General features: G+C 44.9%; 3 protein-coding genes across 3 annotated transcripts; 1 reads left to right on the top strand and 2 right to left on the bottom strand.

Annotated features, from left to right (window-relative positions):
* The first annotated feature begins 1,249 nt into the window (after positions 1-1,249).
* LOC101762161 lies at positions 1,250-2,864 on the top strand. Its single transcript, XM_004965068.4, has 3 exons — positions 1,250-1,436; positions 1,528-1,616; positions 2,499-2,864. The coding sequence occupies exons 1-3, from the start codon at positions 1,410-1,412 to the stop codon at positions 2,644-2,646; spliced, it is 264 nt and encodes an 87-aa protein (XP_004965125.1). The 5' UTR covers positions 1,250-1,409; the 3' UTR covers positions 2,647-2,864.
* Positions 2,865-3,395: 531 nt separating this feature from the next.
* LOC101784328 (E2F transcription factor-like E2FE) lies at positions 3,396-6,684 on the bottom strand. Its single transcript, XM_004966801.3, has 10 exons — positions 6,155-6,684; positions 5,908-6,028; positions 5,746-5,823; positions 5,562-5,630; positions 5,343-5,466; positions 5,191-5,258; positions 5,037-5,109; positions 4,881-4,942; positions 4,404-4,797; positions 3,396-3,799 (listed from the first exon to the last, which is right to left on the bottom strand). Exons 1-10 carry the CDS (start codon positions 6,439-6,441, stop codon positions 3,720-3,722), a joined length of 1,356 nt encoding a protein of 451 aa, XP_004966858.1. The 5' UTR covers positions 6,442-6,684; the 3' UTR covers positions 3,396-3,719.
* Positions 6,685-7,147: 463 nt separating this feature from the next.
* On the bottom strand, positions 7,148-13,506 carry LOC101761747 (alanine--tRNA ligase, chloroplastic/mitochondrial). Its single transcript, XM_004965067.3, has 13 exons — positions 13,336-13,506; positions 13,135-13,215; positions 12,825-13,027; positions 11,985-12,163; positions 11,496-11,574; positions 10,995-11,129; positions 10,733-10,882; positions 10,527-10,637; positions 9,524-10,444; positions 8,858-9,130; positions 8,362-8,571; positions 7,850-8,004; positions 7,148-7,701 (listed from the first exon to the last, which is right to left on the bottom strand). Exons 1-13 carry the CDS (start codon positions 13,466-13,468, stop codon positions 7,365-7,367), a joined length of 2,967 nt encoding a protein of 988 aa, XP_004965124.1. The 5' UTR covers positions 13,469-13,506; the 3' UTR covers positions 7,148-7,364.
* Positions 13,507-13,849: the final 343 nt, after the last annotated feature.

Below are 13,849 nucleotides of genomic sequence, written 5' to 3'. Positions count from 1 at the left end.
GCAGTCTATGGGCGGCTTTGGTTGCAGGCAGCAACACGCCACACGTAACCGCAGGGGCTACAATAATCATGGTTCCTGCTTGGTTGGTAATAAAAAGTTAAGAGACCCACATGAAAAAACAAGTATTTCACGCTATAAAATGTGGCCCCGATTTTCAATGACATGGTTACGCCACCGCTACACATATGACGTGTCAGTGGTGACATGCAACCAAACACGCTCTATGTATTTATTTTTGGAAGAAAATTACGTAAATGCAACGCTATCAAAAATACTAATGCATATCACTCGGACAGTCTATGGGTGCCTTTAGTTGCAAGCGGCAACACGCCACGCGACGACCCACAATAATCATAGTTGCTGCTTGATCATAAAAAGTTGGAAACCGCATAGGAAAATAAGGATTTCATGCCATAAAATGTGACGTTGGTTTTCAATGACACGGCTATAGCACCACCACACCTATGATGTGTCAGGGGTGGTGTCCAACCAAGCACGCCCTATAAATTTATCTTTTCTAAAGAAAATTACGTAAGCGTGACACTATTTAAATGCTAAAGTATATCACTCGAGTAGTCTAGACGTCTTTAGTTGCACAAGGCAACACGCCACGCCCAATCTATGGTCACCCATAATAATCATGGTTACTGTTTGGTTGGTCATAAAAAGTTGGGAGCCACATGAGGAAACAAGGATTTCACATCATAAAATGTGGTGTCGATCTTTGATGACACGGATACGGCACCACCATACCTATGACATGTCAGAGGTGGCGTGCAATCAAGCACATACTGTATTTTTTGAAGAAAAATACGTAAACGCAACGCTATTCAAATGCTACAACATATCACTTGGGTAGTCTATGCGCGTCTTTGCTTGCATGTGGCAACACTCCACGCCTAACATGGCGGAGCCTATAATAATTATGGTTCTTGCTTGATTAGTCATAAAAAGCTAGGAGCCGCATAGAAAAATAAGATTTCATGCTATGAAATGTGACGTTGATTTTCGATAGCACGGCTACGATACCGCATACCTATGACATGTCAACAGTGGCGTGCAACAAGCCCTATATATTTATTTTTTTAAAGGAAATAAAATTCTACCAGCATGTAGCGGCTTGTTCATGTGTACTATCCTAAAAAGCCCCCTTTAAAAAAAACTCTCTTAAAAAGATAATAATTCCTGTGTACTGAAACAAACAGTGGGCGACCGAAAGGAAACAAAAAGCAAATAGGAGGGTAGAAGCGTCATTTCGGACGATAAGCTCCAAGCGACCGGACGCCGATAAAATCGCCCCACCCACTCCGCCCGCTCCCCCTCTTCCGCCGTCGCCTCTCCAGCCTCCACTTTCCCCATCCTTCTCCGCCGTCGCGGTCGCCTCGCAGTCCGAAGAGCCTCCGACTCCGATGGCCAGCCGCTGGGTCCGACCCGAGGTGAACTTCCTCGGTCGCTTCGTCAACTCTCTCTCTCTCTCTCTCTCTCTCTCTGATGAGCTTTGCTTATGGGGCTTCCGCCGCCGTGCAGGTGTACCCTCTGTTCGCGGCGACGGGCGTGGCCGTCGGCATCTGTGGATTTCAGCTCTTCAGGAACATCACCGGCAACCCGGAAGTCAGGTCCGGATCTGGACTCTTCACTCTTTTACCCGTTTGATCCTTGCAAGAGATGTGCTGTGCGTGCTGGAGCAGCGTAGATCTGCTGGGTTTGGGTGCTTTCGTTGAGTGGTCTATAAGTAGTTCAAGTTCACTAGTCAGTACCCTTCAGTTCTTCCTCGTTTGGACTGTTAGACCCATGGGTTGGAGTTGACTTACCAGGCTATGGTTGTATCCATCAGGTGAAATTTTGTGGCTGTAGTTTTTCTATGTTGGGAAATTCGTTCTTTCTGGTCGGCAAGGTTGAAAATTACAAGACCTTTCGTAGGAAGTCAATCGTTCCAAGATATAAAGGGTCCAAATACATGAAGTAAATTTTTTGGTAGGAGTTGAATTCAGGACTCGGTTAATTTTGGAAGCGTAACATAAGGTTGGAAAATGCCACAGCCAAACTGTATGCATGTCCTTTTGTTTTTTGGAGGACATCTTGTTAGTGTAGTTGCATGCTGGTAATTATTTTCTTTTGAGTAAAAGCATGAGCTTGATCATGCATGTAGTACCTCTTGTTGCATGAAAAGCCACAAGTTTGAGCTGTTTGTGTGTGTGTGTAACATGTACCCCTCCTGTATAACCAATGCTGTATGCATACATGTTTACTGTTTGTGATCTTGGACTCTTGTTCTTCTTAAGTTCAAGTGGGGCTAATGAATTGCTGTTTTTTACATGTGTGGTGTGATCTGTATAAATTATAATGCAAAGAAAATGGCTTTCTATAACTACAACTTGGTTTCGTATCGTTGTAACACCACTTATATGAATTGTTTTAATTCATGCTGTCCAATTACTTTTTAGTTAAAGAACCATGTGCATGCTTGATTTGCGATCTAAATTGCTTGAATTTTACAGGGTAAACAAGGCAGGGAGGGCAGCTGGTGTCCTTGAAAATCATGAGGAGGGGAGGCGTTACGCAATGCACGGCCTCAGGAGCTTTGTGCATGACAAGACCCCTGAAATCATGCCAGCGATTAACAAGTTCTTCACTGAGCCAAAGTGAAGCATTTTGCTTGGCTGTTGACTGCTCTGCTTAAATGGCTATTGTCGATTGTACCCATGTCATCCATAAATTGAAGCACAGCCGATACCTCTTATTGAAAGTACCGTATGAGTGCGATTGGTCATGACTTCCTATGTGTGCGATGGTCGATGAATGTTGTGATTGATGATGACTTCCTGTGTGTGCAATGGTTGATGAGTGATGTGATTGGTATGACTTCCTCTGTGTGCGATGGTTGATGAGTGTTGCGTCACCCATGGTTGATATTCATGCTTATCTGTCATGTCGATTTGCTGTGCCTACAGCCTGTCTGATAAATTGTCAGCCAATGTTCATTTGGTTACTGCTACTGATAGCTGGGTGATGTGCGTTCCTTGTGCAGTTTGTGAAACTGCGAGCTTGATTATACATCATCATGACTTACATCTGCTTGGTAAATTCCTACCTCAAACGCTAGAATATAGCCTGGATGCGGTCGATGTTATTGGTTGTGATTTAATTGACTGATTTCTTCTGTTGGTGCAACCTGTGTAAACAACTAGCTCATGCTCTTGTAATCAGTCAATGAATTAGTGGGATCAAACACAGGTGTTTCAGATGGATGTATCATTTAAACAGATGGCAGTATTAGATCAGACAGAATCCAGGAGGCAGCATTAGATCAGACAAACTCGTCAGAAATTCAAGTTCAAGAATGGTCAAGAAATGCAAAAAAAAAAAAAAGGCCTTAAGCTGTTTCCCAATGAGGCTTGGTGTCTTGGTGATCATACCAAACCAACTCCTTTATGCTGTTTGATAGAACAACGAAACAAATACTGGAAATGGTAACCTTTAGTGTTGACTATGGAGTGATTGTCAACAAACAATGTGACTATCGGTCAATTTTTCTGCCTTTTTTCCTTTTTGATAAAATGGCCTCATTCCTTGCATTTGAGTAAACACAATCAATCAAAGGCCAACATTGCCTTTGTTTTTTATTACACCTTGTACAAATCAGTTCCTAAGCATGCATCAACAACTGAGTTGATCTGCCTACTGGAATTGATTTACAACAGACCTGCCAAAATTCTATTTCATGATGATGTTTCCCGTGTAAGATCCAAGTACCATGATTTCCATGCTTCCACATAATGACCAAAAAGATCATTCAACGCTGCAACAGGAAAACGCGGAAGAAATTGTGTTAAGCTCAACCCAATCAGCTCTTCAAAGTATCAACATCAACTCTCAATAGTAGATTTACAGAAACAGCACAAGGGAACCTACGGCATAACTGTCAAAAATACAAAACCTGTGTGTAAACCCATCAGAAATATCTATCACTAGTAATAACATGGAAATATTAAGCCTTGACTGGTTTTAGAATAAGAACTTTCAATTGTAAAATGTAAATGTTTCTTTCGTATCTGAGTTTAGGTCACATATATAATCGCCTTTATGGTTTTACTGGCTGTTGGTGTTGATGTTGCTTTTTAGACATCGTACTGCAGACAATATTAAGTGCACAACTAATAAGGCAAGTAGTAGTATTGCTACTTGATTCGTTTATTATATAGTACATTGTTAGAGGTGGAAAGCTAAAATTTGACATTTATGACAATATAAATCTCTAGAAAATCTACCAAACCTTTAACATTTCATCATAACATTTCACAGTAACTAATGTATTTTCCAGACTCTTTTAAAAAATGCAGTTTTGTTTCTTTAAACAAGATTCAGTAAGTCTGAATCATTTGGGAAGGATATGTTAAGCTCACCTTGGTTTTGGTATTGCGGACGGAAGGACACAGCAAGGTTTTCCCAGTCCTGAATGGTCCTTCTCTCCTTCTGCTTAATGGTGTGATCATCAGTTTCCTGTTTCTTTGCAACAGCAGGGTGGAAGGGCCCATAAACAAAGTCACTCCTGTTTCCTTGCCCCAGCTGCCTCTCAAAAGTCTTCACTATGTTGCCAGCACCCTGCATGAGCTTGGCTTTGTTCTCCATTGCGGAGTCCAACCTGCCCCGCTTATTGTCAATGTTTGTAAGATCAGTACCAAATGCTCTTTTATTGGGCCTGACAGGGGCTAGAGCAACCGTGACATTGTTCTCTTGCATTCGCTTTGCTTGGCCCAGCCACCGGAACGCAGGCTTTCTTGTCTCAGCTTGCTGTGTCTGAACCAAAACAGTCGAAGAATCAATGCTAAGCAGAATAATCATTTCCATTCAATTGAAACGGCAGGCGATCAAGAGCCTACCTTCTCAATGAGGTTCAAAGAAGATAGTACATTGGCAATGTCATACAATCGCCGAACTTTAGCTGCATCACAAATATTAGGATCATCTGAGTTCTACTTGGATAGGAAAAGCATAGCCACAAGCATGGAACTAAACAAAGAAATGCATGCACTAACTTCTCATATTGCTCTCAGCATGTCCCTCTCCAAGGAGAAGCCTAGCAGCTTCATCCAGTGAGACCGTCTCAACCTGCACCAGATGGAAACCCCATTAAAGTCAATCTCAAAGGGAAAACGCCGCAGAACAGGGGACAAATTCAGTGCCACTCACCTCCATGGTGAGGAAGAGCTTGACAAAATTCTGAGTGAGCAACCCGAGGGACTTCTCCTTCCGATGATCTGCAATTACAGCACTCAAACTCCAAGTCCGCGTATAGCATAGAAGTCACCAGGTGTAGCAGGAACAAGGTTAAGCAGCTATACCAGATCTAAGGCGGCAGCCAGGTGCGTCAGGCTTATCAGATGTATTGTCAATGGACTGGCTGAGCTTCTCGCTCTCAGCATCCTCATCACCATCCTCCAATTTATCATCTTCATCGTCAGAGAGCTTTGCAACCACAAAATCCAGAGGAAATGGTAATTTTAGCAGCAAGTAACTTGTACCACGGCCAAGGGCAACTGAATCAACTAGAAGAAACTAACATTAGCAGTGGATGACTCCTCCATGGGCAGTAACACTGGTGATCCGGACATCTCCCTCAACGCCCTCTCCTGATCAAACCGAACAATGAGAAAAGGGGGTAAATTATGAGCAACGGGATTATAATTTGGAGGTAAGATGAAAATCAAAGTGGTGGGAATGGAGAAGGGGGGAACCTAGACAGACCTTGAGCTCTTTCAGCGCTGCAGGGACTCCCCCGAATCCGAGCCACGTGTACCGATTCTTGGCCCTCCGCACAAGAATCTGCAAGCCCCGAAGAATTGAGCGCACATCGATCAAGATTGGAAGCAGAAAAAGAACGAGAGCTGGGGGGAAACCGCGGCTCACCCCGACGCTCTCGAGCACGTTGACGATGTCGTAGATCCGGCGGCGCTCGACGCCGAGCCGCTTGGCCGCGTCGTCCAGCCCAATCGTCTCCACGTCCTCCCGGTCGTACAGCGCCACGAAGCTGCAGCCAACCCCCCACCGCCGCCGCCGCGGGGAGCGAACCTAGGTCAGAGCACCGCCGCACGGCACGAGCCCACGAGGGGGGAGGGGGTTCGACGCGGACTAGGACGAGGCGGGAGAGGCTTACTTGGAGCAGAGCAGGCCGAGCGACTTCTGCTTGCGGCTGTACGCGTGGTGCCGGCAGGCCCGCGCGACGCTGCTCCCGCTCCCGCTGCTGGCGCCGCCGACCTGCACGGGCACCTGGAACAGCACCTGCGGAGCCGCCGCCGGAGGCGGCGGCTGGGCGGCGGCCGCGGGAGGCTCGGCGCCGGAGGAGGAGGAGGGCCTCGCGGCCGCGGCTGAAGAGGAGGGACCGGCGGCCGCGGCTTCAGCGGCGGAAGAGGAGGGCCCGGCGGCTGCGGAGGCGGCGTCCATCGCGGGCGCGGGAGCTCGGGGGAGGGTTTGGTTGGCGCGGCGCGGGCGGGGGAGGGAACGGAAGGGGAGGAGAGTAGGGAATCCCTCTGCCGCTCGAAGTAAATTTTTTTTCGATTGTCCTTTCCACCCCGTAGATCTGCGGGGATCGGAGTCGGATGGGGGCAACGCGGCGAGAATTCACGCGAGGCCGTTGGGTAATTTGGCGCCCGCGGCGGCGGCTCCAGGTGCTCCACCCACACTTTTCAAACGCCTCCACCCCCGCGCTGTCGCGGCTCGGCCGCTTCCAACTTTTTGGCCTTTTTCTTGGGTTGCGGCTGGGCTCGGGCCCGCCTCTGGGCGCTTGGGCTCGATGGGGCTGTGGCGCCGTGCGGGTCCCGCCTGTCGGTGATGGCTGCCTCGGCAGAGGTGGCTGGGCACTCGGGTAGTTTGGGTGGGGTTGGGGCCATGGGGGGCGATGGGCTCGGCAAGCGGATGATTGGAGTGGGTAGGGGCGGACTGCGCATGTCGGTGTGATGGAATCATGGCAGGGAGTGGGAGGGGAACGCACGTGCCGGTTTGAAACCTTCCTCCTATCGTTTTGGTCTTTTGGATGCCCGGCAGCGGCAGCAATGCCCCGGAAAGGGCGGACAGCCACTCTCGCTACATCATTTCCCCTCGTGATCTCCGGAAGAGCTTCCCGTTCTCCGGTTGACAAAAGGCACCACAATGATAACGAAGTCTGTTTGGTATGAAACTTTGATTGTGATTTTTTGCCCCCTCCTCTCAGGTATTGCTGCCTAGTTACAACTGACAAAAACTGCTCCATCGTCTGCACAGAACGTAGAGTATCCAAAACTGTTTTTTTTCCTGGCTGCCAATGCCCAATGGCCATCACACCTTTACATTTCCTATGCATATACTGCTATCAAATATGGAGTGAAGGATCAGCTGGAACTCGACGACACCGCCGCGACGATCTCGTCTCGGGCCTTCTCAAGGGCGTCCAGCAAGTTCTCCGGCTTCCTGCCACCAGCCTGCGCGAAGTTGGGCTTGCCCCCGCCGCCTCCCCCGCAGAGCTTCGCTATGCCGCCAACGAACTTACCTGCCTGCAGCCCCATCTTGACGACTGCGGGGCTGAAGGCGGCGACCAAGCTGACTTTACCGTCTCCCGGGCTTGATCCCAAGATCACTGCAGCAGGGTCTTGCAGGGTGCCTATGAGGTACTCGGCGGCGCTTTTCAGCGCGTCAGCGTCCACGTCGCCCATGTTCTCGACCACGACCCTGCAGAAAACAGATATTAGGTCAGATCGTCTTTGCCAACTTTCGAGTTGAGAGAGAGGTGGTCACCCTTTTGGTAGCACATGGCACCTTTGAAGACTGGGCATGTAGAGATGTGGAGGATGCATTTGGCGATAACTAAAGCAAGTACCTGACATTGTGGGGTTCGACGGTTGTGGCTTTACTTGCAAGAGATGCTGCTTTGAGCACCGCGATTTTGCTGCGTAGAGTTGATACTTCGTTTCTGGTTGCTCTTAGTTCTTCAAGAATCGTTTCTACTCTGCCATTCACATCTTCAGCCTTAACCTGAAACATGAGTCACACGGTTACAACATCAATTGGAAAATGTAAGTGGAGAAACATACTGTCAATCACTCTACCAATGTAAATAACTAACATGATGTCTCAAATCAAGTAATTTTTGGGCAAAGTTGCAAGTACGCAGTGCACATTAGCACACATGCCTGTGATCAATAGTAAGAGGCATGCAGATTTCAATTACAAACGGGGTTCAAAACACTTGAAGTAACAAATCCAAAGTCCATTTGAACAGGAGATAAAGACCATCGGATAAATAAAAGTATAGCTGCCCAACTGACAAACAGAAGCATGATAAACAAGAAAGGAATGAGCACGCTTTCTACAATACGAATGCCATCATACCTTAAGGGATGAGCACAAGCGTCGCATGTAGTTGTCCCGAGCACAGACATAGTCGACAAATGCATCACCTGCGACTGCCTCTATCCTTCTGATTCCAGAAGCTATTCCCTGTTCTGAGATTATCTTGAAACCACGGATCTCAGCAGTATTACTGACATGCGTTCCACCACAGAGTTCCAATGAGACCCCAGGGACCTCTACGACTCTGACCTATTGGAGCAAAATACAAATTAATATAAGTTTCATCATCACTATTGATTCTATGCTTTCCTAAAAACTGAATAGTATGAATCTTAAAGATAATTAAGATCCTCATTTGCAAATACTCATTACTGATGCTCTAACAGTACTGCTTCTACCATTCATAATAATTTTTTTGGCATAATTGCTCCTTTAAATTCAGATGCATAATGCATCAGCTTTCATGATTCTTACAGTCACACTAATGCAATATCTTAATCTCTTCAGCATTAATCTTGTTTTAAGATATACCAACCTCTTCACCATATTTTTCTCCGAACATCGCAATGGCACCAGCATTTTTTGCGTCTTGCAAAGCCATGACTTTTGTCTCCAGATGCGTTGCATTGCCAATCCATTGGTTTACGAGTGATTCAATTTTCACCAATTCCTCTTCAGAAAGGGGGCGATGGAAATTGAAGTCAAATCGGAGACGGTCAAACGCCACAAGGGAACCAGCCTGTGAAGTTTCTGAACCAACCACACTTTTAAGAGCAGATTGCAGTAGATGTGTTGCAGTATGATGGGCCTACACAGTACCAGAAACAGAACGAGGTTATATAAAAATGTAATGACTAATGACATGATAATATTTGTTTCAGTAAAGATATTCATTGAACAGAGTTCATGTCTGAATTTTAACAAAAAAAAAATGGTTATAACTATAGTAGCTAAGCTAATCAATGACAGTCACGAAACAAAAGTTATAATCTATAGTACTAACAAATTTGCATATATGATCCGAAATGTTACACGCGATGCTATCATAAGGCATGAATAATATTCCTTTGTTTCTTGTTTAAAGACCACCTAAAGACCATGTAATTAAATCAGAACTCTAGTTACTGCAATTTCAAATAAAAATGAGCAACAAAATAAAAGAGGTAACCAAAAGAAGCAATACAATGCCACAATTTCATACCTTAGCCCCCTGCCTCAACTTTGCATCAACAGAAGCATCAATTTCCTTGCCAACCTCTATAGATCCCTGCTTAATCGTGCCTTTGTGCACAAATATATTTCCTATAGATTTTTGGACGTCATTGATTTCTATGACTGCTGTTTGTTTTCTATCCGCACCTCCATTCACATATAAGAAACCATTATCGCCAACTTGACCACCTGATTCAGCATAGAATGGTGTCCGATCTAATAATATTTCTACTTCAGAACCTTCAGAAACTTCATTAACTGGGTTTCCATTAACTAGGAGACCTCTAACAACAGCAGTGGCAGAGAGAGAGTCATATCCCAGAAATTCAGTATCAGGGATGCTCTTGACTATCTCAGTCTCATTTCCTACAGAAAGTTTGACCACATTATGAGCAGCCTGAGATTGTTTCCTTTGGTTTTCCATTTCAATATCAAATCCCTTCATATCAACAGTGACACCTCGTTCACCAGCTATTTCAGCTGTAATCTCTACTGGAAAACCATATGTGTCGTACAAAAGGAAAACATCTTTTCCAGATAGAGAAGGTTTATTTCCATTATTACCAGCACTTAGTAAGGCCTCATCTAGAAGTTCATCTAATAACTTTTCACCCCTTCCCAAGGTCTGGACAAATCGTAGCTCTTCCCTTTGAAGTTCTCCAATAATAGATTTCCTTCGTGATTCGACATCTGGATCTATCTGAGTGCTAAGGCTGATCACTACCTCAGCTAGTGCAGGTAAAAATGCACCTTCAGGATTTCCATGACCATCACCTCTTATACCTATCAATCTACCCGTCCGAACTACTCTTCTTATTAGCCTTCGAACAACATACCCTCTCCCAATATTCGAGGGAAGAACCCCATCTGATATGAGATAAACAACCGCTCTCATGTGATCGCCAATTATCTGGAAAAATAGAAAAAAAATCAAAGGTTATAGGTATCCCAATATTTGTCATAAAGCAAGTACTACATCCTGAATAACACACTTTAAGATTTGTCTTCACAGCATCATCAGCTTTAGCATAGGACACCAACGCCAAGCTAGCTGCCTTTTCTATAATTGGGAAAATCAAGTCTGTCTCATAGTTGTTTGGAACCTATGATAGACAATAACAATTTTGAGTTAGATCATAACTTAAGAAAAAAAAAGTATGGCAGATCATTTTCTGAGAAAAAAAACGATAGGCAATACCTTTTGAAGAATACGTGCCATACGCTCAAGGCCCATTCCTGTGTCGATGTTCTTTTGTTTCAATGGTTCTAGCGATCCATCATCCTTTTTGGTGTATTGCATAAAGACGAGATTATAGAATTCAATGAATCGACTATCATCGCCCAAATCCTGCACACAACTATATGGATATCACTAATTTCAGTTATTGAGAATCTCTTACATACAATAAAAAAACATGTAAATTTTTTAAACTGTTAATTCCACAGGCATCTTTACACACCGCATCTGATGATCCTCTCTCAGGATAGAAATCGTAATACATTTCAGAGCATGGTCCGCAGGGTCCAGTTGCGCCACTAGTCCAAAAGTTATCTTCCGCACCCATCCTCTTTATACGCTCTTTTGGTACACCAACCTTCATAAAATAAAGAGATATAGAATCCATCACTCATACTGCAAGACAACTGCCAATTAATATGGAACAAATATCTTTTAACGGCCATACGCCATCCACAGGTTATGAAATATAACCCCTGTGCCTCTTGTGAACAGAATATGCATTCTTTGACAATTAAAGATGATCAATGAATCATAACCGTAAATCTGTACTCTACCATCTACTACAGTTTACAGTTGTCAAATAAAACAAAAGCTATCAAAGAGCAAAGATCATGAAATGTGGTTAAGACATAGCTCGCTTTCTAACTGTGCACTGTGCTCCTGTACTCTTAAATTGGTAGTGAGATGTGGTAAAATCAAATATAAATTTTAGATAGCTGACCTCATTGTGCCAGATGTTGAATGCTTCATTATCATCTTCGAAAACACTAATCCACAGCCTTTCTGCAGGCAACCCATACCTAAATAAAGAGAATGAGAACAAGATACTCAAAAACTTGTAAAATTAAATGAACTAAAGACATGGGTAAAAAGCTTTCTGATCACTGGAAATGTAAAGCCCGACATGCCAATCATTAGCGCTGACAGAAATCACAGAACTACAGCAATACTGATCACCCAGTTCCTGTTTTATACAAATCATTGATGGTTCAAATGCAAGTATTATCTTTCCAGGTAACAAAGAGCATGTTAATACCAATTGATGCCTGACAATACAAATGCGTTAGGACAACTCTGAGATCCTAGAAGCATATGAGTATGAATGTCTCTATGGTAATACGCAAACACATGGCAAACTTTTCAGATGAACAGCTTATAATTCACCAATAAGGAGACCAAGCTCCATGAGGAATAAAGGAACTGTACATACTCCTTGGTTGCCAGCTCCCATGCCCATGCGGTTGCTTCCTTCTTGAAGTAATCGCCAAAGCTGAAGTTCCCAAGCATCTCAAAGAAGGTCTGGTGTCGAGCTGTGCGTCCCACATTTTCAATGTCATTTGTTCGTATGCATTTCTGGGAGGTAGTGGCGCATGGCACACGCCTAGGTTCCTGTACGTGGCAATATAAGAACATCAAAATGAAGTATTCTGAAACTGTTGCATGTTGAAGCCAGGATTATATGATTATAGATAGAGATAGAATCTTATTGCTGTTACAAATTTACCAAAAACATGTAGGATCATGCTAAGATTAGCATTAGATTATTCTACCCATTCAAATAAATGATTATGAATAAATCCTTAGAAAATGTCCTTGCAGTTATAAAGTTTTACCTTTTATTTATTCACATAGAACTGCTGTTTGCATAAAACATGTATGCATTTCAACAGATAAAAACAGATTGTTTAACACCTTACCAACAGATAAAAACGTACATGAATCTAAAAAGAGGTATGGGGTAACTTTGGACTAGGAGGGAGTGAAGGAACTTTTTTGAATCGTAATGATTTAGTTCATCCCACAAATTCCAAAACACACCACTCATCCAAAACCCTGTAAATAAGAATACAAGATGTCCCTATGGGTAACAACGTGTTTATGCTTATCTATTTTGCGCAACATTTCCCATTTTACCGACCACATTCAGAATTTCCCATCTTATAGAAGCAGATATTCATAAACCATAATTGTTTGTTCTGATGCCATGCGTCCCTTCCACAAATATATTTTAGACGCACTAACAAAACATTATGCAATTCATAAGATGCACCTTGCCAAGAAATATAGGCTTGAACTGAAGCATCCCTGCGATGGTAAGGAGCACTGTTGGGTCATCGGGCACAAGCGACGAGCTAGGGAGGATCTTATGGCCGCGGGCAGCATAAAATTCAAGGAACCGTCGCCGTATTGCGTCCCCGCTCCACTCCCCTGGAATAGCGGTGCCCACTTCCTGGGTTGCTGGTTCTACTGAGGCTGCAGATCAGGGGAGAAAACATTGTGACGTCGAACGAGAACAGTAGTCGCAAACAAATTACCAATTGCTAGTAAAATGGCAGAGGTGTTATGCTGAATAATAGAACCTGACGAGTTGTTTGTTAGGAAGAATCCGTTCTCACGAGCAGAATGCCTTTGTCCCCAGCCATCTCTCACGCAGCCAAACCCTGCAACCACAACATACGCTCCCACACATGAAATCCGTACCAACTCTGGAACCGATGCTGCAGATTGTACAATTTGAACAGGAGCAGGCCTCCCAGTGAGCGTGAGGAGGGGGGGCTTACCTTGGTGTCGAGGTGAGGGGCGGAGCCTGCGGCCGGAGACGAAGCGGGGAGGGAGGAGGCGGAGGCGGTGGGCTGGCGCGGTGGAGAGGAGGGGGAGGGGGCGGGAGGTGGGAGAGAGAGCGGCCACCTCCATGGCTGAGCCTGAGGGGGTGAGGAGAGCTCTGCCTCCGCGAGTCCGCGTGCCCTTCTGGTGTTTGTGGTTTTGGCTTGCCCGCGCTGGGGGGTTATCGCGACGGCGTGTGGAGTGGAGGTCGTTGCTGCCGTCGTGTGCGTTGTTCCTCAGTTCTGACAAGGGCTGCCTCACGGATCTCACCGAGGTAGCCTTGCTCTGCAAACTGAATTCGAGCAGAAGCAGTGTGTCAATTAACCATAGCAGAGGCCAAGAATCAAACTTGGAACCTCAATGCATTCTACCAACCATGGAGCTACTGTTCATCTTTGTGATATTTAGAGGGTGTTTTGGTTCCCTTTGCTTAGTTTTAGCCACGTGTTACATCGAATGTTTAGATACCTA

The sequence above is a fragment of the Setaria italica genome, chromosome IV, assembly GCF_000263155.2.
Source record: "Setaria italica strain Yugu1 chromosome IV, Setaria_italica_v2.0, whole genome shotgun sequence".
Classification (NCBI taxonomy): domain Eukaryota; kingdom Viridiplantae; phylum Streptophyta; class Magnoliopsida; order Poales; family Poaceae; genus Setaria; species Setaria italica.
This window is presented reverse-complemented; position numbering and strand designations above follow the sequence as displayed.